Raw genomic sequence first — 26,647 nt, 5'->3', positions numbered from 1 at the left:
TTCCCCGATCTCCGTTATACTGTCTGCCTTTGACGCCCAACTGATAAGCTCCATTCATTGCCTGCTGACTGCTCTTTTTTCGGAACAATGCCCAATACATAAAGTACCCTACAGTTTGATCCAAGTAAATTCTGGTCCCTTAGCCAGGGGTAGTTTGTAAAGCTGGTATTGGAGGTTTGCTCTGATTCTGGGGGTGGGTGGGTGGGTGATTCTTGTTAGCTGTCTCTTGTTCTGGTTGTCTCTGGTAAACTAGCTTCCCTATGGTTCAGCTTTTTGCTCTCATGAAGCTCTCACCTTCCTCTTAATTGCTTACCATGATCTCCGTTTCTTTTGAGAGCGTACTTACCCTTAAACTTCCTCACACTTCCAATTAAGCAAGTTCCCTTGGGGAGAGCTTAGTAGCTATTTCTTCTTAGAGGCTGTCTTTCTCCCTGTGAAAAATCACCATGCCACTGCTTTGGAGCTGTAGTTGGGCATGTTGTTTGAGTGACACCACTACTTCGTGAGCAGGGTGCTGCCTGGAGACATTAGACTCATCTTCTTTTTGTCTCTCCTGGCACAGAACCTCTGCCCTGTGTGTGACTGGGCCAAGCGTGATCGGGGCCCCAGTATTCCCTACCTACCATGCCTGGGGTGGGTCTTGCACTGTATTGGGTGGAGGCTATGTGGGTGAAGGGAGTCTACAACCTCTTGGCCATACTTGCTGGTAACTGAGCCTTTGTGACATGGAATTGAGTGGGATGGGAAATGCTGGCACTCTGCCCCTCCCACTGGGAGCTGGTGGGAGAGGGAACTCTTTCTTTTTGGCCATACCTACTCTGAGTGGAACTTAAGTCACATTGAGCTGGGTGTTGTGGAATGAAGGAAGAAAAACAGATGACGGTTCCAGTACCACAGACTCTGTTCTTTCCAAGGTTTAAGAGAGATTCTTAAATGTTAATTTATTGAATGCCCTTAGGACAATTTTCAAAGGCTTTAAATGGTGGTTTTTTAAAAAATGCTTTTCTCTAGTTGCAGAGAGTCTGCACAGCTCTTCATGGAGACATTTTGTATGTCTCATGTTCTTCTAAATTTTTATGTCATTGTCTGGCATAGAATTAACCATAAGTAGTTAGTTAATTATAATAGTAATTAGTTAGTAATAGAACTATATTTTTTTTCCTTAAAAAGCACTATGATGTATGTGCATGTGTGTTCCTTTCCTGTCTTCTAACCTCTGCTGATAGGTGCTAGGCTTGACAAGTCAGGCTTGCTCTTTTTTTTTTTTAATTGGAGTATAGTTGATTTACAATGTTGTGTTAGTTTCAGGTGTACACCAAAGTGAATCAGTTATACATATACATATATCCACTCTTTTTTAGATTCTTTTCCCATTATCGGCCATTACAGAGTACTGAGTATTGAGTAGAGTTCCCTGTGCTCTACAGTAGGTCCTTACTAGTTATCTATTTTATATACAGTAGTGTGTATATGTTAATCCCAACCTCCCAATTTATCCCTCCCCCCGGTAACCATAGGTTTGTTTTCTACATCTGTAACTCTATTTCTGTTTTGTAGATAAGTTCACTTGTACCCTTATTTTTAGATTCCACATATAAGTGATACCATCTGATATTTGTCTTTCTCTGTCTGACTTAACTTCACTCAGTATGACAATCTCTAGGTCCATCCATGTTGCTGCAAATGGCATTATTTCATTCTTTGTTATGGCTGAGTAATATTCCATTGTATATATGTGCCACATCTTATTTATCCATTCCTCTGTTGATGGACATTTAGGTTGCTTCCATGTTCTGGCTATTGTAAATAGTGCTACAATGAACATTGGGGTGCATGTATCTTTTTGAATTATGGTTTTCTGTGGATATATGCCCAGGAGTGGGATTGCTGGATCCCCTAATCAATGACAAAGGAGGCAAGGAGATACAATGGAGAAAAGACAGTCTCTTCAATAAGTGGTGCTGGGAAAACTGGACAGCTACATGTAAAAGAATGAAATTTGAACACTCCTTAACACCATACACAAAAATAAACTCAAAATGGATTAAAGACCTAAATGTAAGGCCAGCAACTGTAAAACTTTTTGAGGAAAACATAGGCAGAACACTCTATGACCTAAATCACAGCAAGATCCTTTTTGACTCACCCCCTAGAGAAATGGAAATAAAAACAAAAATAAACAAATGGGACCTAATGAAATTTAAAAGCTTTTGCACAGCAAAGGAAACCATAAAAAAGACGAAAAGACAACCTTTAGAATGGGAGAAAATATTTGCAAGTGAAGCAACTGACAAAGGATTAATCTCCAAAATATACAACTCATGCAGCTCAATATTAAAAAATCAAATAGACATTTCTCCAAAAAAGACATACAGGTGGCCAAAAGGCACATGAAAAATGCTCAACATTACTAATCATTAGAGAAATGCAAATAAAAACTATAATGAGGTATCACCTGGTATCACACTGGTCAGAGTGGCCATCATCAAAAAATCTACAAACAGGGCTTCCCTGGTGGCGCAGTGGTTGAGAGTCCACCTGCCAATGCAGGGGACACGGGTTCGTGCCCCGGTCCGGGAAGATCCCACATGCCGTGGAGTGGCTATGCCTGTGAGCCATGGACGCTGAGCCTGCGCGTCTGGAGCCTCTGCTCCGCAACAGGAGAGGCCGCAACAGTGAGAGGCCCGCGTACCCCCCCCCCCCCAAAAAAAAAAGAAAAAGAAACCTACAAACAATAATGCTGGAGTGGGTGCGGAGAAAAGGGAACCCTCCTGCACTGTTGGTGGGAATGTAAACTGGTATAGCCACTATGGAGAACAGTATGGGGGTTCCTTAAACAACTAAAACTAGAACTACCATACGGGCTTGCTCTTTATCTACCTTTCACCTACTTGGACTTTACTCCTTCCCTATCACCCCTGGCTGTCTCTTCACTTTTGCTATTATGCCTAGGCTCCAAATCTCTGCTTGAGTCACTGGAAATGGCTACACAATTTGTACAGCCTGCTTGGCTCTCACATTAGCTTTGATTTTCAGCCAGTCCCTTGGCTTTTGTAAACTAGTGTATGGACTGTCCTTCTCAGATGTTGGTCTCCTTGAGACCAAATTTGTTCTTAGGTATTAATGTTATATGCTGCAATTACATGAAAGATAGGACATATTATAGTCAATATAAGACAGCTGGGTTTAGGCCTACCCTAGGAAGTTTAAGGCTACTTCACCAAGGTAGCTGTCTGGTAATGACCTTCAAGACTATATTACAGTGAAACTTATTAAAGGTAAAGGGAAAAGCTGTCAGATAAGGTGTCTTTTTAAAGATTAGATGCATCTATTAATGAGACAGAGCTTTCATAGGAGCAATTGAAATCAATGGATATTAGCCTCATGGAGCGTTGCATCGATGCTATATTTGAATGGAGCTGTTTTTTTGCAGGAGTTAGAGCAAGACATATATTCATTGTCACTTGGCTGGTGGCTGAGCTCATTTTGGGGATCTTAAGGAATATGTCTTGTTCCTTAATGATGTAATGTGTACATTAAATACTTGAAGGCACACTAACAAGTAAATATTCACGTATAATCCGTTTCAGTTCTTTGACAGTAGTCTCCTTCCCATCTTCAGGGAATACTCAGTTGTATCTTAGCATCCTTTGTTCGTATTTGACTTCAGTGGCCTGTGATGAAGAGGATTTTGGATCCATAATGAAACATTATTTCTGTCTCTAATATATGGAACTGTAGTGGTATGAGATTGGTTTTTGACTGGAAATGATTTGATTTATGAACGAAATTAAGACTTGTTTAAGTATGTTCTCGAGGTAGCTTGTTGAAGGTGTAAGATCTGTTTCAAAACAAAGATACCGAGTTCAGAATTTGACTTTCAGATATTCTGAAATAACTTTGTCATTTGCCTCTCTGTTTATCCTTTAGGCTGCAGGAGCAATCCGACCTCTCGTATCTACTGTCATCAGTCCATCTGTAGATGGCTGCTTAGACCACTCACTGGAACGTGCGAGACACAGGGCAAGTGAAATGCCCCAGGCCTTTCTATTTGACGTGATCTATGAAGCATATCAGCAGGTAAGAATCTTCGCTTTTTGACAATCTGCTGTGTTGAGGGTCTCTAAGAACCACCCCCATATTTGGAGATTAGCTAGAAGAACTCAAGGAACTGAGTACATAGTTGGACTCAAGGCTAAAATTGATTAGAGTGACGTTGGATGATAAGAGAAAAAGACCCAGGCAGAGTCTGGAGGAATCCATGTGTAATCTTCCTCATGATCTCTCTCCTTCAGTGTCGCACAAAGGTATACCTTCCGTCCAGCAGTGAGAAGGCAGCAGTTTGGGTGTGATGTTTCTTTTCAGGGAAGCCCATTAGAGATTTGATGTCTAAGGTATTGTGTTGGTCACATAGATACCCTCTGCCTTGCACACAAACTTCAGACTCCCAGGAGAAAAGCCGGTGTTCAACATAAAGCATATTGTAAACCATATTGTTTATGTGAACATCTAGGCACAGTGAGCCACTCTTACCAGTTAACTGTTCACTGGAAACACTCCAAGAGCCAAGTTCCCAGACACTGGCCGAGGGCCCACCTGGTGAGCAGGTCTACTGCTCAGGCCTGCAATCTCAGGCCTAATGTAGTAAACATTTTGCACAGCTGTATAGATATTTTGTTAAAATTTTAAAGGTAAGTGATTTCAAAATATCAAATCATTCATGTTTAGATTATACTGGATTGTCTTTGTTTTCATGTTTTGGAAACATTTTTGTACCTGTAAATTTTACTGCTATTCATTTCTGTGTTTATTTATTAAACAGTTATTAAATATCAGGTAAAGTGCTTGTCAGAAACTTCCCAATGAAATAAGATCACTTACAACAACTAAGGCAGTGCTTGGCTGATGTTAGACAATCAGTAAATAGAGAAAGATGGACTTTAAAGAATATGAGATAATGGTAACATAAATATTGACATTTTATAATAAAAGAATACCGCATTTTGGATAGAAAGTTAATCACAATGAATCAATCTTGACTATCAGTTACTGTTTTAAATATTGAGAATGTAAATCGTAATCAGTTTTCATGGTATGAATAGTCGTCAGTGGTTTGTTTTGTTTTCTTAAAACTCGTTATACAGAAATTTACCTGTATTTGATCATTAATCAAATATTACCCTATCGATAATCCTATAAAGCCTAAATCTTTCTAATATTCTTTAAGATTAATGAAAGAATTTGTTCATCTTTATATAAGCTTTACATTAAGAAGAATGATAGCTCTGTCTTAGAAAATTTAATATAACCTTATGGTCCTCACACTAGAGTAGCATGTTTCAACGGTTTTTAGTAGAGAACTAAGCCCTAATACACTGAGGCAATAGTTGTCAAATTATGGTTCCCAGACCAGCAGCATAAGCATGTTTTGGAACTTGTTAAAATGCAAATTCTGCGCCTCCACCTCAGACTTAGTTACTTAGAAACTCTGGGAATAAGACCCATCCATTTGTGTCTTAACGAGCAAGCTGGCCACGTGATCCTGACTGACACTGAATTTTGGGAACCAACACCCTAAGGTATCCGTTGTATGTGATAAATTCTCTTCTGTTGTGTTCTTGGGAGAATAAGAACGTAGTCACACAAAAATAACTGTTCTGTGGTTCAGATGAGGAATTCTCAAGCCATTTTGGAGGTTTTGATACAAGTTCTTATGAGAATTATTTTTGATCATAAAGGCGTTCATAAGGAAATTTGTGTAAAAGATGTCTCTCATGTATATGATTTGTGTATATATATGTTTGCTTTTAACGAATAGAGAAGAGTAAGATATGACAGAGTTCCAAGGGTGGGAAGTTGTTCTCTATAGAGTGGTCAGAAGTACTCTGTGAAAAGGTAAAGTTTAAACCAACATCGGGAAGTAATTGAGGCGATAAGTCATGCAGGTAACTGACAGAACATTATTTTACACACAAGGACGCAGAATCTAAGAAGGTGGAGCAAGGCTGGAAGAGAATGACATCATGGGGGGAAGTAGGAGGTGTACCTGGGTCCAGTATCTTGTTGAGCCTTAAAGGCAATGTTATGGGCTTTAGATTTTACACTGAATGAGAAGGGAAGACTTTGGATGGTGCTGTGTGAAACCTCACTTCTGTGGGGTCACCTGTCAGTTGTGGGGATGGTACCTTACAGAAGGGAAAGAAGTAAGCTATAGTGATGATCAAGGCAAAGATGATGACAATTAGGGCAATTTGGATAGTAGAGTATTTGGTGTGAAGTGTTTGTTCTGAATATATTTAAAAATAAAATGAGGATAAGCCAATTGGTCTCGTATGGGATATCAGAATGGGAAGAATCATGGGTCCAAGAATTTGCTCTGAATAACTAGAATGTAGTTGCCCCTTTTTTTTCTTTTTTATTTATTTTTTTTGGAGTATAGTTGCTTTAAAATGTTGTGTTTCTACTGTACAGCAAAATGAATCAGCTATAAGTATACATATATCCCGTCTTTTTTGGATTTTCTTCCCATTTAGGTCACCACAGAGCATTAAGTAGAGTTCCCTATGCTATACAGTAGGTACTTATTAGTTATCTATTTTATACATAGTATCAATAGTGTATGTATGTCAATTCCAATCTCCCAATTGCAGTTGCCCTTTATTGGGATGGAGAATGCGAGAGGAAGAATTGGTTTGTGTGATGAGATCAAAAGTTTGGTTCCGAAAGACTAAGTTTGAGATTTCCTTTAGACATACTCAACTGTATCCCTTAACCTTTTTGACTATATGGAACTAGAATTCTGTGGAAAGATCCAGATAATGATAGGCACTTGAGAATTGCCATCATGCAAGGCATTTAATGCCTTGGAGTTAACTGACCTAACTAGAAAAACAGGTACAGAGAAAGTAAGAGCTACAAAGGCTGAACCCTGGGGCAAAGATTGAGTTTGTGAAGATGTATTAGTTTCCTATTACTGTTGAAACAAATTACCACAGACTTACAGAATTAAAAAAAAATACTTTAAAATTCTAGAGATCAGAAATCTAAAATCAAGGTGGTAGGGCTGTGTTTCTTGAGACTACAGGGGAGACTATCTCCTTGACTGTTCCAGTTTCTAGAGGCCACCTGCATTCCTTGGCTTCTGGCCTATCCCTCATACCATTACAAGCTCTTGATTTCAATGTCACATCTAATCCTAGTGATGACATCAGACCCATCTAGATAGTCCCAGTTAATCTCCCCATCACAAAATCTCTAATCTTACCTTCAAAGTCCCTTTGCCATCTAAACGACTTATTCAGATTCTGGGCATTAGGACATGGATATCTTGGGAAGGGGCATTATTCAGAAGAGGAGTGGCCAAAGAGTAAGAGGGTAATGTCCCAGAAGCCTAGTGAAGAAAGGGGCTCAGGAGTGATTGAGCAGTTGTTAAATGCTGCATAGTGGTTTAAAAAAAGGATCGAGAACTGACCATAATAAGCCTTAGCAGTGTGAGATCGCCAGTGTCGGGGTGGTGGTGGTGTTAGTTATGGAAACCTGGTTGCAATTGATTGACTAGAGAATAGGAGGGCCGCTTTTTATAGGAACTTCCATGCATATGGAGCAGAAAAATGGGGTGGCCGAAGGGGGTTCTAAACTGAGAAATTTTTTATTAAGGTGGATGGCATGACAACATATTGATAAAATGATGGAGTGATTTAGTAGAAAGGAAAAGACTGACACTGTATTGAGAGGGGATGGACAGTTCATCCACAGGGATAGCAGGAAAGGCCATATTTGGGTACAGATGTAGATTAGTAGATGTAGTGGGAAGATTTGTTGGAGTTTGTTGTCCGATTTTTATTAGTGATGCGGGGTGCAGATCATCAGCTGAGACACAGGGAGGGGGGAGGTATCTAGGCTTTAGGATAGAAAAGGATACCTCTAGTCCATAGTAAATACTGACTTGTATTGTTAAATTCTTACACTTAAGTTAAAAAGACACAAAATCATCCCAAAGAAAAAATCTATCTATTTTCCAGGGCTATTTTCTGGACATTTATGGGAAACTGAAATATTTGATCAAAAAAACTGCAAAACCATCAAATGGGTCAATCACTAATGTGGCCTTGAAATGTGGACTTGACATGTGAACTTTTTATATTTTATCAAGGTGTAACTTTGCTTTGTGGTACTCACGTAGAAAATACATAATAGTGTTGATCATTTACTGAGTTGAGCAGAAATCGGGCAGTTGTAAGTAAGTTCATATGAGATTGTATTATACATAGAAGAAACACATCTTAATCTGATCCAAAGCCATATGGCCTGGCCAAAAAGGTGGGTTTTTCTTGTTTTCTTTTTGTTGTTGTTTTTCCCGAGTTTGAGGTTATGGATGACTTCTCCTCATCAAATTGGGTGCTGGGCAGTTATAGATGTCAAGCTGCAGTTCTGTCTATGAATCTGCTGGATTGTTTCCCCCACCATTTCTTGTCTCATGTCATTCATCCTCTTGTTCTGTGTGCTCTAGTTATGCTTACTTTATTTTCTCAAATATAAGTTTGGTCCTTTCTGGAACTTTACTTCCTATCTTGCTGTATATCCTTTAGATAGTAAGTAAATTATCATTTAGGGAAGCCTTTACTGTCCACCCCCACCCCCACTAGGTTAGTCTAACCCACTACACATTTTCCTAGTGTCCTGTTTTTTCTGCCCAGCATCAAAATTAGAATGGAATGATTACTTGGGAAATCACTTACGAAATGTCCAGCTCCCCTGCTAGACCATGAGCCCTGTGAAAGTAGGCACGGTACCTGTCTTAGCAACTTGCCTGATATTTTATTAGTACCGAGTGCGTATTTGTTCAATGGATGAGCATCGAAGTGTATGCATATAAATATGAAAAATATCCAATGTACTGCTTCTTTTGGGCCACTTTTTCAAGATATTAACACTGTTTCCACTCTGCATTTAGGTCCCTATGCAAATGTCACCTTCTCAGAGAAGCTTTCCACTGATAACTTATATATAAAAATGTTCTCTGTCATGTATTGCTTAATTCTGCTTTTAGTTTCATTAGATATCACTAATGTGTTTTTGGTAGATTTTTCTCTTTCCTGCATGACCGCTCCATTAGAGCAGGAATTTTATCTTATTTGTTGCACCTGGAAGAGTTCATGGCTTACATGATGTTCTTAACATTTTCAACTGTAAGAATTTTATCCATATGTGGGTATATGTAGATACATGTTTATGTGTTAACACTTAGGTCAGTTATTATGTAAAAAGCTTTGCATGGGGTAATATATATGTTATGTACATACTGCAATTTTTTTCTAAAACCTTCAAGAAATTCATCTGAGAAATTAGAAGTATAGGCAAACATTTGTGTATAAAGCTAGTGATTTGCAGCATTTTTGTAAATGTGAGAAATTCTATTCGGCCTCTATTTCTAGAGATTAGTTTTGAATGAATGTAAAGAGCCACTTAATGAATGGATAAAGAAGATGTGGCACATATATACAATGGAATGTTACTCAGCCATTAAAAGAAACGCAATTGAGTTATTTGTAGTGAGGTGGATGGACCTAGAGTCTGACATACAGAGTGAAGTAAGTCAGAAAGAGAAAGACAAATACCGTATGCTAATATATATATATGGAATCTAAGAAATAAAAAAAAAGGTCATGAAGAACCTAGGGGTAAGACGGGAATAAAGACACAGACCTACTAGCGCATGGACTTGAGGATATGGGGAGGGGGAAGGGTAAGCTGTGACAAAGTGAGAGAGTGGCATGGACATATATACACTACCAAAGGTAAAATAGATAGCTAGTGGGAAGCAGCCGCATAGCACAGGGAGATCAGCTGGGTGGTTTGTGACCACCTACAGCGGTGGGATAGGGAGGGTGGGAGGGAGTGAGACGCAGGAGGGAAGAGATATGGGGACATATGTGTATGTGTAGCTGATTCACTTCGTTGTAGGGCGGAGGCTGGCGCACCATTGTAGAGCAGTTATACTCCGATAAAGATGTTAAAAAAAAAAAAAAAAGAGTCACTTAAAGTTGTTTTGGGGGAATCTTTATGGAGCATGAAAATGCTCATGATATTAATATAACTCGTTATGTTAACTATATATAATATGTATTTATGCTTACATGTACACATGTGTGTGTATGAGTACACATACAAAACAGAAAAACTAGTTGGATATGTGAATACTGACATGTGACTGGGTTGATAGTAATTGAAGTCATTAAAAATCTGCAGATGTGATACACATTTAAAATATATAAATACTTCAGTATTTGGTTTTGATTGGTTTTGGACTTTTGCACGTACTTGCTTTTGTTGCTTAAAAACGATTTGAAAAACTTTCATTCCTTGAATTTTTAATGACACATTAAGCAGCTGCTAAAGGAAAAGATGGCTAAATTAAAGAGTAACAAATTCAGTAGTGAAATTACTCAGTCTATAGAAACATGAGGAAAACACCAGATTGGTCCAGAGGATTCTTATTGAGTATTCAAATACATAATCATGTTCTGTACTGTTTTAGAAAAATTTTGTACAAAAGCTTTTTAAATTACATGAATCAATTTCTTGAGGAAAATTGGTATGATGGGCACAGATGGTATTCTAAACTTTATTGAGACCTGGCCTCATTTCTAACAAGTTTTTAAGTTCTCAATGAGAATTTCAGAAGATAACTTGTTAAATTTTCATGAAAATGCACATGCCTGGAAGACAGAGCAGGACTCAGCCAGTGACAAAATTGTTCTCTTCAGTGTTAATGATGTACCTTTTGGTTTGATATACTAGACTTCACTGCAGAGATTAATACGTAGGAGTTAAATTTTCTCAATCTCCATTAAGAGTATTTTAATGAAACTGGCTGTTTAACCTGAAAGGGGAAAAACACCTTTCAAAAACATGCCTAAAACAGCCCTTGGATTCTTAAAGATTCCTGTCACTGAAGTCTCTAGATCCAAGAATACAATTATAAAATTAAAGGAATATAATAGGAATTTCCTTTTGTCCTACGTACCCTGCTCACACCCCACATGCATTAGAATAAAATAAGACTTGTATCTTGTACTGAGTGCTAACACGTTGGGCTTTAAATGCCAAGTTAACAAGAAACCAGTCAAAAGCATTGAACTTTATGAAGAGTCTTTCCTTTATATCCACAAGCATTACAGTTCTCGGAGGTTTTATTGCTGTTTTTACAGAGTGTACTTGCCCATTCCTTCTGCCTCCCTCTCTGTTTAGTTAGGCCTGGATTGAATTTGGAGGTGATGAGGAAGAGCCTCAGGATAGAGTTTCAGAAGAAACCTCACATCACATGGGGTTTTGAAAAGGAGAAGTAGGAAAGAGAGGAGGGCAGTAATCATTTTTATAAATGAAGAATTGAGAAAGGGATAGAAATGAAAAGATATGTAGTGGGATGAGTAAGTGAAAGATGGAAGAAACTGTGAAGAAAATGAGTGAAAACCAAATGAGGGCTCTTATGGTAAAGCTTTGAGTTGGAAATGAGCGACTTGTTGAATTAGTGGAAGTATCTGCAAAACACTATTTTTGCCCCTCAAATGTCAGGCACAAACTATGGTAGCAAGTTGCACATCTCATAAATAAAACCATGATCTATAGATTTATACTTTGAGAAAATAAATTCACAACTTGATAGTATGTTTGAATTTATTAAACACGTCCCAAAGTCATGCTTTTCTCTATTGGTCATATTTCTCAAGATGGTATCCTTCTCTCTTCTACCTTTATTTTTCTTCCAGTTACCCTACTTATATATATTCAGGTAACCAGATGAGTTCTGGTTCTATTTTGGAGAAATTCGAAAGTGCTATAGGAAAAAACGATTCTGTGACAGTGGCTGAGATCTCCTTTGAGAATATTTTTACCTTCAGAAGTTTCTTAACCATAGCCTAGAACAGTACTTTGTCTCTTATTTACTTCATGTATATGGAGAAAACCTTATAAATTATTGCTTCACAAACTTGCTTTTTTTCTGAATCTTCCCTTACATTGATAAGCTTTGATGGTACAGTTTAAAAACTAATCACTTGATTATCTTTTGATACAGCCCTCATCCTTCATGTGGACTTGGGTGGGGGGTGGGGGGAGGATCTCTCTTGATGATGTTCCTCCTGCCATCCTTGTCCATCTTTAATGTTCCACACCACTGATCCCTGCAAATGATCCTTTTAACATGCAAATCTGTCAGTGTTCATCCACAGCTTTAGGACTTTAGGTTGTCCTCTGTGGTTCATAGGATAAAGTACCAGCTCCTAAGCATGGCATACAGTTACTGTCCATTGCTCAAAACTCCAGTCTACAGACTTCATGACTTAGTTTCCTTACCACATCTTTTATCCGATTATGTCTACTTTGGGTATATACCGTTCCTTTCATGTTTCATTAAAAATAGGCAGACAACAAAAAAACAAATGGACCTAATTAAACTTAAAAGGTTTTGTACAGCAAAAGAAAGCATCGACAGAATGAAAAGACAGTCTACTGAATGGGAGGAAATAATTGCAGATGATATCACTGGTAAAGGGTAAATATCTAAAATATATGAACAGTTCATATAATGTCCAAAATAACCTGCAAAAATGGGCAGAAGACCTGAATACAAAATTTTCCAAAGAAGACATACAGGTGGCCAATGGGCGCGTCAAAAGATGTTCAACATCATTACATTGGAGAAATGTGAATGAAAGCTACAGTAAGATATCACCTCACACTAGTGAGAATGGCTATCATCAAAAATCCCACAAATAACAAATGTTGGTGAGGATGAGAAGAAAGGGAGAACCTTTATACACTGATGGTGGCAATGTAAATTGGTACAACTATTATGGAAAAGAGCATGGAGGTTCCTCAATATACAAAGGATCTAGAAGTTCAACTCCTGGGTATATATCTGAAGAAAACAAAAACATTAATTTGAAGAGCGATATGCACTCCCATGTTCATAGTACCATTACTTAAAATAGTTATGATATAGAAGCAATTGAAGTGTCCAAAAAGTGAATGGATGAAGATGTGGTATATATACACAATGGGATAGTATTCAACCATAAAAAGAATGAAATTTTACCATTTGCAGCAACATGGATTGCCTTGGAGGTATTATATTTAGTGAAATAAGTCAGACAACATATGGTATCACTTATTTGTGAAATCTAAGAAGCTAATGAAAACAGCAAAGGAACAGACTCAGAGATATAGAACAAACTAGTGGTTACCAGTGGGGAGGGGGAAGGTAAGAAGGGCAAGATAGGGTAGGGGATTAATAGGTACAACCTACTAGGTATAAAATAAGTTTAAAAAAGTAAAACATCTACTTCACTATCATTTATTGGTCACCTTAATTCCTGGTGATTTTTTCCCCTTTATTTAAACTTTTGAAATCTGTTGCCTTATACCCTAAAGCGTCTTACCATCAAAGTTTTTAACGTGTATATACAGATACATTACAGTGCAAACTTGTCAGTTCCCTTCCTGTTTTGTTTTGGATCTTACGTGTTTAGAACTGACTTGATGTTCCTTCTTGGTTTATCGTTGGTTACTGCAGTTTATCTGTGCTAGCCACCTCTTTTTTAAAAATTTTATTTTTTCTCTCCGTTTTCCAAGATCTTACTCTTCTGCTTCCTGAAGAACCTCTTCTGTTACATTTAATGCTTTTCTTGGTCAACTTTCATATGTATCTAAATACATGTCTTACTCAGGTGAAGTTTTTTTTTTAACATCTTAATTGGAGTATAATTGCTTTACAGTGGTGTGTTAGTTTCTGCTTTTTAACAAAGTGAATCAGTTATACATATACATATGTTCCCATATCTCTTCCCTCTTGCGTCTCCCTCCCTCCCACCCTCCTTATACCACCCCTCTAGGTGGTCACAAAGCACCCAGCTGATTTCCCTGTGCTATGCGGCTGCTTCCCACTAGCTATCTATTTTACCTTTGGTAGTGTATATATGTCCATGCCACTCTCTCACTTTGTCACAGCTTACCCTTCCCCCTCCCCATATCCTCAAGTCCATTCTCTAGTAGGTCTGTGTCTTTATTCCTGTCTTACCCCTAGGGTTTTCATGACATTTTTTTTTTCTTAAATTCCATATATATGTGTTAGCATACAGTATTTGTCTTTCTCTTTCTGACTTACTTCACTCTGTATGACAGACTCTAGGTCCATCCACCTCATTACAAATAGCTCAATTTCGTTTCTTTTTATTGCTGAATAATATTCCACTGTATATATTGCCACATCTTCTTTATCCATTCATCCGATGATGGACACTTAGGTTGTTTCCATCTCCGGGCTATTGTAAATAGAGCTGCAATGAACATTTTGGTACATGACTCTTCTTGAATTACGGTTTTCTCAGGGTATGTGTCCAATAGTGGGATTGCCAGGTCATATGGTAGTTCTATTTGTAGTTTTTTAAGGAACCTCCATACTGTTTTCCATAGTGGCTGTACCAATTTACATTCCCACCAGCAGTGCAAGAGTGTTCCCTTTTCTCCACAGCCTCTCCAGCATTTATTGTTTCTAGATTTTTTGATGATGGCCATTCTGACCGGTGTGAGATGATATCTCATTGTAGTTTTGATTTGCATTTCTCTAATGATTAATGACGTTGAGCATTCTTTCATGTATTTGTTGGCAGTCTGTATATCTTCTTTGGAGAAATGTCTATTTAGGTCTTCTCCCCATTTTTGGATTGGGTTGTTTGTTTTTTTGTTATTGACCTGCATGAGCTGCTTGTAAATTTTGGAGATTAATCCTTTGTCAGTTGCTTCATTTGCAAATATTTTCTCCCATTCTGAGGGGTGTCTTTTGGTCTTGTTTATGGTTTCCTTTGCTGTGCAAAAGCTTTGAAGTTTCATTAGGTCCCATTTGTTTTTTTTTTTATTTCCATTTCTCTAGGAGGTGGGTCAAAAAGGATCTTGCTGTGATTTATGTCACAGAGCGTTCTGCCTATGTTTTCCTTTAAGTGTTTGATAGTTTCTGGCCTTACATTTAGGTCTTTAATCCATTTTGAGCTTATTTTTGTGTATGGTGTTAGGGAGTGATCTAATCTCATACTTTTACATGTAGCTGTTCAGTTTTCCCAGCACCACTTACTGAAGAGGCTGTCCTTTCTCCACTGTACATTCCTGCCTCCTTTATCAAAGATAAGATGACCATATGTGTGTGGGTTTATCTCTGGGCTTTCTCTCCTGTTCCATTGATCTATATTTCTGTTTTTGTGCCAGTACCATACTTTCTTGACTACTGTAGCTTTGTAGTATAGTCTGAAGTCAGGGAGCCTGATTCCTCCAGCGGTGTTTTTCTTTCTCAAGATTGCTTTGGCTATTCGGGTCTTTTGTGTTTCCATACAAATTGTGAAATTTTTTGTTCTAGTTCTGTGAAAAATGCCAGTGGTAGTTTGATAGGGATTGCATTGAATCTGTAGATTGCTTTGGGTAGTAGAGTCATTTTCACAATGTTGATTCTTCCAATCCAAGAGCATGGTATATCTTTCCATCTGTTTGTATCATCTTTCATTTCTTTCATCAGTGTCTTATAATTTTCTGCATACAGGTCTTTTGCCTCCTTAGGTAGGTTTATTCCTAGATATTTTATTCTTTTTGTTGCATTGGTAAATGGGAGCGTTTTCTTGATTTCACTTTCAGATTTTTCATCATTAGTGTATAGGAATGCCAGAGATTTCTGTGCATTAATTTTGTATCCTGCTACTTTACCAAATTCATTGATTTAGCTCTAGTAGTTTTCTGGTGGCATGTTTAGGATTCTCTATGTATAGTATCATGTCATCTGCAAACAGCGATAGCTTTACTTCTTCTTCTCTGATTTGGATTCCTTTTATTTCCTTTTCTTCTCTGATTGCTGTGGCTAAAACTTCCAAAACTATGTTGAATGAGAGTGGTGAGAGTGGGCAACCTTGTGTTGTTCCTGATCTTAGTGGAATGGTTTCAGTTTTTCACCATTGAGGACGATGCTGGCTGTGGGTTTGTCATATATGGCCTTTATTATGTTGAGGTAAGTTCCCTCTATGCCTACTTTCTTGAGGGTTTTTATCATAAATGGGTGTTGAATTTTGTCAAAAGGTTTCTTTGCATCTATTGAGATGACCATATGGTTTTTCTCCTTCAGTTTGTTAACATGGTGTATCACGTTGATTGATTTGTGTATATTGAAGAATCCTTGCATTCCTGGAATCAACCCCACCTGATCATAGTGTATGATCCTTTTAATGTGCTGTTGGATTCTGTTCGCTAGTATTTTGTTGAGGATTTTTGCATCTATGTTCAGCAGTGATATTGGCCTGTAGTTTTCTTTCTTTGTGACATCCTTGTCTGGTTTTGGTATCAGGGTGATGGTGGCCTCATAGAATGAGTTTGGGAGTGTTCCTCCTTCAGCTATATTTTGGAAGAGCTTGAGAAGGATAGGCGTTAGCTCTTCTCTAAATGTTTGATAGAATTTGCCTGTGAAGCCATCTGGTCCTGGGCTTTTGTTTGTTTGAAGATTTTAAATCACAGTTTCAATTTCAGTGCTTGTGATTGGTCTGTTCATATTTTCTGTTTCTTCCTGATTCAGTCTTAGCAGGTTGTACATTTCTAAGACTTTGTCCATTTCTTCCAGGTTGTCCATTTTATTGACAAAGAGTTGCTTGTAGTAAGCTCTCATGATCTTTTGTATTTCTGCAGTGTTAGTTGTTACTTCTCCTTTTTCATTTCTAATTCTATTGATTTGAGTCTTCTCCCTTGTTTTCTTGATGAGTCTGGCTAATGGTTTATCAATGTTGTTTATCTTCTCAAAGAACCAGATTTTAGTTTTATTGATCTTTGCTATCGTTTCCTTCATTTCTTTTTCATTTATTTCTGATCTGATTTTTATGATTTCTTTCCTTCTGCTAACTTTGGGGTTTCTTTGTTCTTCTTTCTCCAATTGCTCTAGGTGCAAGATTAGGTTGTTTATTTGAGATCTTTCCTGTTTCTTAAGGTAGGATTGTATTGCTATAAACTTCACTCTTAGAACTGCTTTTGCTGCATCCCATAGGTTTTGGGTCGTCGTGTCTCCATTGTCATTTGTTCCTAGGTATTTTTTTTTTCGTGGTATGCGGGCCTCTGACTGCTGTGGCCTCTCCCGCTGTGGAGCACAGGCTCTGGACGCGCAGGCCCAGTGGCCATGGCTCATGGGCCCAGCCGCTCCGTGGCATGCGGGATCCTCCCAGACCGGGGCACGAACCCGTGTCCCCTGCATCGGCAGGGGGACTCTCAACCACTGCGCCACCAGGGAAGCCCTGTTTCTAGGTATTTTTTGATTTCCTCTTTTATTTCTTCAGTGATCACTTGGTTATTAAGTAGTGTATTGTTTAGCCTCCATGTGTTTGTATTTTTTACAGATCGTTTCCTGTAATTGATATCTAGTCTCATAGCGTTGTGGTCAGAAAAGATACTTGATACAATTTCAATTTTCTTAGATTTACCAAGGCTTGATTTGTGACCCAAGATATGAGCTATACTGGAGAATGTTCCATGAGCACTTGAGAAAAATGTGTATTCTGTTGTTTTTGGATGGAATGTCCTACAAATATCAATTAAGTCCATCTTATTTAATGTAAAATTTAAAGCTTGTGTTTCCTTATTTATTTTCATTTTGGTTGAATTGTCCATTGATGAAAGTGGGATGTTAAAAGTCCCCTACTATTATTGTGTTATTTTCAATTTCCTCTTTATGGCTGTTAGCATTTGCCTTGCCTTATGTATTGAGGTGCTCCTATGTTGGGTGCATAAATATGTACAATTGTTATATCTTCTTCTTGGATCGATCCCTTGATCATTATGTAGTGTCCTTCTTTGTCTCTTCTAATAGTCTTTATTTTAAAGTCTATTTTGTCTGATATGAGAATTGCTACTCCAGCTTTCTTTTGGTTTCCATTTGCATGGAATATCTTTTTCCATCCCCTTACTTTCAGTCTGTATGTGTCTCTAGGTCTGAAGTGGGTCTCTTGTAGACAGCATATATATGGGTCTTGTTTTTGTATCCATTCAGCCAATCTGTCTTTTGGTGGGAGCATTTAATCCATTTACATTTAAGGTAATTATCGATATGTATGTTCCTATTCCCATTTTCTTAATTGTTTTGGGTTTGTTATTATAGGTCTTTTCCTTCTCTTGTGTTTCTTGCCTAGAGAAGATCCTTTAGCATTTGTTGTAAAGCTGGTTTGGTGGTGCTGAACTCTCTCAGCTTTTGCTTTTCTGTAAAGGTTTTAATTTCTCTGTCAAATCTGAATGAGATCCTTGCTGGGTAGAGTAATCTTGGTTGCAGGTTTTTCTCCTTCATCACTTTAAATATGTCCTGCCACTCCCTTCTGGCTTGCAGAGTTTCTGCTGAAAGATCAGCTGTTAACCTTACGAGGATTCCCTTGTGTGGTATTTGTTGTTTTTCCCTTGCTGCTTTTACTATGTTTTCTTTGCATTTAATTTTTGACAGTTTGATTAATATGTGTCTTGGCATGTTTCTCCTTTGATTTATCCTGTATGGGACACTCTGTGCTTCCTGGACTTGATTAACTATTTCCTTTCCCATATTAGGGAATTTTTCAACTATAATCTCTTCAAATATTTTCTCAGTCCCTTTCTTCTTCTCTTCTTTTGGGACCCCTATAATTCCAATGTTGGTGTGTTTAATGTTGTCCCAGAGGTATCTGAGACTGTCCTCAGTTCTTTTCATTCTTTATTCTTCTCTGCAGTAGTTATTTCCAGTATTTTATCTTCCAGGTCACTTATCCGTTCTTCTGCCTCAGATATTCTGCTGTTGATCCCTTCTAGAGTAGTTTTAATTTCCTTTATTGTGTTCTTCATCGTTACTTGTTTCATCTTTAGTTCTTCTAGGTCCTTGTTAAATGTTTCTTGTATTTTGTCTGTTCTATTTCCAAGATTTTGGATCATCTTTATTATCATTATTCTGAATTGTTTTTCAGGTAGACTGCCTATTTCCTCTTCATTTGTTAGGTCTGGTGGGTTTTTATCTTGCTCCTTCATCTGCTATGTGTTTTTTTTGTTTTCTCATTTTGCTTAACTTACTGTGTTTGGGGTCTCCTTTTTGCAGGCTGCAGGTTCGTAGTTCCCATTGTGTTTGGTGTCTGTACCCAGTGGCTAATGTTGGTTCAATGGGTTGTGTAGGCTTCCTGGAGGAGGGGGACTAGTGCCTGTGTTCTGGTGGATGAGGCTGGATCTTGTCTTTTTGGTGGGTAGGTCCACGTCTGGTGGTGTGTTTTGGGGTGTCTGTGGAGTTATGATTTTACGCAGCCTCTCTGCTAATGGGTAGGGTTATGTTCCTGTCTTGCTAGTTGTTTGGCATAGGGTGTCCAGCACTGTAGCTTGCTGGTCGTTGAGTGAAGCTGGGTGCTGGCGTTGAGATGGAGATCTCTGGGAGATTTTTGCTGTTTGATATTATGTGGAGCTGGGAGGTCTCTTGTGGACCTGTGTCCTGAAGTTGGCTCTCCCACCTCAGAGGCACAGCACTGACTCCTGGCTGCAGCACCAAGAGCCTTTCATCCACACGGCTCAGAATAAAAGGGAGAAAAAGTAGAAAGAAAGAAAGAGGATAAAATAAAATAAAATAAAGTAAGATAAAATAAAGTTATTAAAATAAAAAAATTATTAAGAAAGAAATTTTTTTAAGAAGTAAAAACAAAAAACAAAAAAAACGGATGGATAGAATTCTAGGACAAATGGTGAAAGCAAAGCTATACAGACAAAATCTCACACAGAAGCATACACATACACACTCACAAAAAGAGGAAAAGGGGAAAAAATAATAAATCTTGCTCTCAAAGTCCACCTCCTCAATTTAGGATGATTCGTTGTCTATTCATGTATTCCACAGATGCAGGGTACATCAGGTTGATTGTGGAGATTTAATCAGCTGCTCCTGAGGCTGCTGGGAGAGATTTCCCTTTCTCTTCTTCGTTCGCACAGCTCCCGGGGTTCAGCTTTGGATTGGGCCCCGCCTCTGCGTGTAGGTCACCGGAGGGCGTTTGTTCTTCGCTCAGACAGGTTGGGGTTAAAGGAGCCGCTGATTCGGGGGCTCTGGCTCACTCAGGCCGCGGGGAGGGAGGGGCATGGAGTGCAGGGCGAGCCTGCGGCGGCAGAGGCCGGCAGGACGTTGCATCAGCCTGAGGTGCGCCGTGTGTTCTCCCGGGGAAGTTATCCCTGGATCCCGGGAGCCTGGCAGTGGCGGGCTGCACAGGCTCCCCGGAAGGGAGGTGGCAGTAGTGACCTGTGCTCGCACACAGGCTTTTTGGTGGCGGCAGCAGCAGCCTTAGCATCTCACGCCCGTCTCTGGAGCTCCTTTAAGCAGCGCTTTTAATCCCCCCTCCTCATGCACTAGGAAACAAAACCCAGGTTTTGCTTTTACCAGGCCCGAAAGTGTTCCTCTTTCTTTTTATTCCTCTTTTGGACTAAAAAAAAGAATCTGTTGCCTTGTTTAGTCTCTAGGCCACTAGTTGGATCAGGATCAACCCAACAGGGGCCAAATAGGCAGCTTGCACCAGCAGCTCACGAAATGGGAAAGTCCTGCTAGTGTTGGAGGGTCTCCTGCAGAGGTGGCGGTTTGCTGTGCCTCACTGTGAGGACAAGGACACTGGCAGCAGAAGTTCTGGGAAGTACTCCTTGGCGTGAGCCAAGAGCTCAGGTTAAGTTTTTAAAACTTAAACAGATATTGATTTTTATTCACTATGATGTCATCCATGTTGAAGAATCTAGAGCTCATTCCCTGTTGTGGATTAGATTACTTCATAGTTTTTAATTATGTGCGTAGACTACATTCTACTTGTCTGTCTCTTTGGAGACCTACATTGTTTGTTCCCCAAAATGCAGTAATGGTAGTCCCCATATTTGTCACTGTAAGCACAGTGCAACAGTTTTTCTGGAGTACATATCAAGGAGTGGAATGGCTAGGTCATGGAGTGCATGCATTCTTAATTTCATTCTTCTACTTGGTTGCTCTCCAAGTGGCTGCACCAGTTTGAGATTCCACTAGCAATGAAGTGGAGGGTGGGGAAGTTCTAGTTTCAGCCTCATCTATAGTTTTGAAGTGCTGTAGCTTTCTATTTTTTGTCAATGTAATAGGCATGTTATATATTGATTTCTGTTTTAATTTGAATTTTATTGCCACCATTCTACATATATTTTTACATTTCTGTGTTGCTTATCTTATTAATGTGCATTAATATCGTTTGTCCATTTTCTTGAGTTTCTTCTGTCTTTATTTGGTGGAGTTTCTTCTGTATCCTGGATGTATTCCTTTCTTAGTTGTACACATTACAAATATTTTCTCTTAGTCTCTAACTTCTCTGCTTATGTTATCTTTAATGTTCTTCATTTATATGCAGCCAAATTGTGTGCATTTAAGGTCTTAAATTTGTTCCTATGTTGTGATTATAGTCTATTGGTGTTAGTTTTTTCAGTTCACACTTAAGACTTTAATCTTTTTGGAGGGCATTAGAAAATACTCTGCAATATAATTCTAGTTTTTTAATCTTTATAAAGCTAGTTTTTCCAACATCATTTACTAAATCATCAATTTTTTTCTAATTTGTGAAACAGCCTGTTATATTGACAATTTTCAATATACATAGATTTATTTCTGAGTTTTTCACTGATGTACTTGTTTCCTGTGAAAACTGCCCCATTGTTTTGAATTCATTAATTATTTCAAAAATTGCCTGTTTTTTGCACAGGTGCCCTAGCATATAGAGCCTTAGGGGCTTAAATACTGATGTGAGGTATGTGTACCAGTCTGGCCACTGCTTCACAAACGCAGCTGGTCACTTTATTACATAGGACATGTCCAGACGGGCTTATAAGAAACTATTTTTTCCTGCTAACAGACCATTCTAAGGGACAGAATTCATCGGCCATCTCTTCAACCGAAACTTCAACTTTTGGTTGAAGTTTCTCCCACAGGGAATGAACTCTGTAGCACTCTGAATGTACTTGTACCACTCAGTCTCAAGGGAAGCCATATCCCTTGACTTACAACATGGCAGCCGTAACTGTCCAGAGGTAGCTACAGGGAGAAACCAGAGACTGGTTTGTGGCCTGTAGAACCATGTGGGCCCACATGTGGTTAGTCACTTCAGTGGCATAGCGTGTATGAGACCAAGAGAGTCTGAGGCAGAGCATAACATGTGACTGATTAAACTATTGACCTTTATTACTTTGATAAAAAATTTGAAACCTGATAAATTCCCACCAGTTGGAAGCTTTTATTGGAATGTTTTGGAGTTATAAACTAAGGGATCAAGTTGATGTCTTTAGTAAGTTGTCCCATTTATGAACCCAGTATGGCTCATTCATTCAGGTCTTCTCAATTTTTGAAGGATTTTTACTTTGTGTTACATATTCTTTATCAGTAATTTCTTAGATTATGCGTTAGCTGTTGTAATTTATTTTGTACTTTCTAACTTATGTTTGCTGTTATGTTCCCTCACGTCCTCTTTGGCGGATTGAACTTGTAATAGGCAGATTCATTGAACTCTGGTTTTAAGCTTATTCTTGAATTCTGTTTTCCCATAAATGATTATACTGTATGCAGATAATGACAAATTTGTCTTTTTCCTTTGAATCCTTATTTATTCATTTTTGGTTTGGCCAGGACCTCTGGTATCATGTTGCAGAAGAGCAAAGTGGAGTATGTTCTTCTGGATTTTCTTTATAGGGACTGTATCTAACTTGAGTCTGTTTGTTGTAGGTGTTATTTTGATAGAAAGTTTTCAACAAGTTGAACTAATCTTTAACTCATTTCCAAAAAAGTTGATCTCTTTTACAGAATCACAAGTATGCTTTTTGAAATTTTGATTTTCTATACCTAGCAAGATCATCATGTGACTTTTTCTCATTTTGTCGAATGGGATGAATTAACTTGAAACTCACTGATGTTGAACCATCTTTGACTCGTTGATAAACACTACTTGATGTAATTTTTTATACTATTGGATTTAGCTACCTGATATTTAGAATTTTTCCTCTGTGTTTATACGTGGAAAAGCTCCTTTTGATTTCTTGTGCTGTCCTTGTTTGAGTTCTATAGCAATGCTGTATTATTTTTATAAAATGAGGTGGGTAATTATTCTTGAACAATTTTTATGAGAAATATACGATTGCTGAAATTCTTTCCAGTAAAACTATGTAAGTTTGGAGATTTTTTCAAAGGAGAATGGGGTGAGAAGACAGTTTTTTCCTCTATTTTTAGCTTGTTCAGGACCCTCTATTCAGTTTTCCATAGTGGCTGTACCATTTTACATTCCCACCAACAGTGTAGAAGTGTTACAATTTCTCCAACATCCTTGCCAGCACTTCCCTTTCCCCAAACTAGTTGATAGCCATTCTAACTGTTGTGAGGTGATATCTCATTTTAGTTTCGATTTGTGATCCCCTGTTGACCAATGATGTTGAGTATCTTTTCAGATACCTGCTGGCCATTATGTCTTTTTTGGAGAAATGAATGGATAAGTACTTTGCCCATTTTAAAATTGGGTTGTTTTGCTGTTGAGTTTTACGAGTTTCTCACAGATATTGAATATTAACCTCATGTTAAAAGTTCTCATCACAAGAAAAAAATTTATAACTATGTTAGGTGACAGATGTTAACTAGACTTAACATGGTAATCATTTTGCAATGTATACAAATACTGAATTGTTGTATACCTGAAACTAATATAGTATGAAGTCAGTTATACCTCTTACAGTATTAAAAAACCCCTTATCAGATACACGGTTTAGCAAATAATATCTCCTATTCCTTAGTTTAGCTGTTTCATTCTGTTGTTTCCTTTGGCTCTGCAGAAGATTTTTAGTTTCATGCAGTTCCATATGTCTATTTACTTTTGTTTCTCATGTTTTTGGTACCATATCCAAGAAATCATTGCCAAAAGCAATGTCAAGAAGCGTTTTCTCTGTTCTAGGAGTTTTACAGTTTTAGGTCTTAACGTTTAAGACTTCACTTTGAGTTTAACTTTGTGTATGATGTTAGATAGGGGTCCAGTTTTATTAATTTGTATCTGGACATCTAGTTTCCCCAACACTATTTGTTGAAGAGATGATCTTTTCCCCATTCTTACTTTCAGAACCCTTGGCAAAGGTCAGTGGAGTGTGTATATGTGGGTTTATCTCTAGGCTCTCTATTCTATTCTGTTGGTCTATGTCTCTCACTTTATTCCAGTACCATGCTATTCTGAGTACTTAATATTGTAATTTACTTTTAAATCAGGAAGTGTAGTATCTCCAACTTTGTTCTCATTTCTTAAAATTGTTTTAGCTATACTAGGTGTTTGGCGGTTCTTTGAATTTCAAGATTTTTTTCCTAAATCTATAAAAAAAAAGTCACTAGGATTTTGGGGGAAGCATTGAAAGTGCACATTGCACTGGTAAGTATAGATACTTGAACAATATGAAATCTTCCCATCTATGAACACTGGGCGTCTTTGCATTTATTTGTGTATAAACTTTTTTCACTGTTTTATAAACAAGCTTTTGATTGTTACTGTTTTTTCTTTTTCATTGAAGTATAATTGACTTTACATTAGTTTCAGGTGTACAACATAGTGATTTGATATTTTAATATGTTATGAATGATCACCATATAAATCCAATTACTATCTGTCACCATGCTAAGTTATTACAGTATTATTACTATATGCCTTATGCTGTACATTACATTCCTGTGACTTATTTATTTTGTAACTGAAAATTTGTACGTCTTAATCTTCACCTCTTTTGCCCATCCCCCCACCTTCCTCCCCCTCTAGCAACCAGCACTTTGTTCTCCCTATGAATGTTGGTTTTATTTGTTTTGTTTTATAGATTCCACATGAGTGAAATCATAGAGTATTTGATTTTCTCTGTCTGACTTATTTCACTTGGTGTAAAGCACTCCAGGTCCATCCATGTTGTCACAAAGAGCAACGTTTTATTCTTTTTTATGGCTGAGAAATATTCTCTTATACACACACACACACATATAAACACGCACCGCATCTTTATCTATTCATCTATCAGTGGTCACTTAGGTTATTTCTACGTCTTGTCTATTTTATTGATAATGCTTCTACATAGGGGTGTGTATATCTTTTCAAATGAGTGTTTTTGTTTTCTTCAGGTAACTAGCCAGAAGTGGAATCACTAGGTCCTATGGTAGTTCTGTTTTTAGGTTTTTGAGGACCCTCCATACTGTTTACCATAGTGGCTGTATGAATTTGCTTTCCCATCAGCAGTGCACAAGGGTTCCCCTTCACATTCTCACCAACTCATGTTATTTGTCCTTTTTATGATAGCCATTCTGACAGGAGTGAGGTGACACCTCATTGTGGCTTTGATTTAAATTCCCCTGTTAGTAAATGAATTGAAGACATCAATGTAAGACTAGATACTATAAAACTCCTAGAGGAAAATATAGGCAGAGCACTCTGACATAAGCTGGAGCAATGTCTTTTTGGATCCACCTCCTAGAGTAATGGAAAAAGAAACAAAAATAAGCAAATGGGACCTTATTAAACTTAAAAGCTTTTACACATCAAAGGAAACCATAAACAAAATGAAAAGACAACCCTCAGAATGGGAGAAAATATTTGCAAGCAGTGCGACTGACAAGGGATTAGTCTCTAAAATATACAAACAGCTCATACAGCTCAATATCAAAAAAACCCCCAAACAACCCAGTCAACAAATGGACAGAAGACCTAAATAGACATTTCTCCAAAGAAGACCTACAGATTGCCAAAAGGCACATGAAAAGATACTCAACATCGGTAATTATTAGAGAAATACAAATGAAAACTATAATGAGATATCACCTCACACTGGTCAGAATGGCTATCATTAAAAAGTCTACACATAATAAATGCTACAGAGGGTGTGGAGAAAAAGCAACCCTCCTACACTGTTGATAGGAATGTAAATTGGTAAAGTCACTAAGGAGAACAGTAAGGAATTTTCTTAAAAGACTAGAAACAGCTACCGTAAGATCCAGCAATCCCACTCCTGGGCATATATCTGGAGAAAACCATAATTTGAAAAGATACATGCATCCCAATGTTTATCGCGGCACTATTTACAATAGCCGTGACATGGAAGCAGCCTAAGTGTCTATTGACAGATGAATGGATAAAGGAGATGTAGTGTGTGTGTACACACACACATACACACACACAGTGGAATATTATTCAGCCGCAAAAAAGAATGAAATAATGGCATTTGTAGCAACATGGATGGATCTAGAGATTATCATACTAAGTGAAATAAGCCAGACCGAGAAAGACAAATATCATATGATAACGCTTATATGTGGAATCTAAAAGAAAGAAACACAAATAAACTTATTTCCAAAACAGAAGGGGACCTAGACACAGAAAACAAACTTATGGTTACCATAAGGGGAATGGAGGGTGGAGGGAGCGATAAATTAGGAGGCTGGGATTAACATATACACACTACTATGTATAAAATAGATTACCAACAAGGACCTACTGTATAGCAAAGGGAACTATACTCAATATTATGGAAAGGAAAGGAATCTGAAAAAGAATACACACACACACACACACACACACACACACACACACACACACACACA

General features: G+C 38.0%; 1 protein-coding gene across 2 annotated transcripts in view; it reads left to right on the top strand.

Moving 5' to 3' along the window:
* The window catches only part of CRPPA (CDP-L-ribitol pyrophosphorylase A), a 303,329-nt gene that overhangs the window by 30,340 nt on the left and 246,342 nt on the right, over positions 1 to 26,647 (top strand). For both annotated transcript variants that reach the window (XM_027102579.1, XM_027102578.1), the window contains exon 3: positions 3,931 to 4,080. In XM_027102579.1, the coding sequence (XP_026958380.1) occupies positions 3,931 to 4,080 (150 nt within the window). The remainder of the gene's footprint in view (positions 1 to 3,930; positions 4,081 to 26,647) is intronic.

Source organism: Aethalodelphis obliquidens, unplaced genomic scaffold, assembly GCF_003676395.1.
Source record: "Aethalodelphis obliquidens isolate GAN/ISIS:26980383/991018 unplaced genomic scaffold, ASM367639v1 scaffold5, whole genome shotgun sequence".
Classification (NCBI taxonomy): Eukaryota; Metazoa; Chordata; class Mammalia; order Artiodactyla; family Delphinidae; genus Aethalodelphis; species Aethalodelphis obliquidens.
The sequence above is the reverse complement of the archived record's forward strand: the minus strand, read 5'-3'. Positions and strand labels throughout refer to the sequence as shown.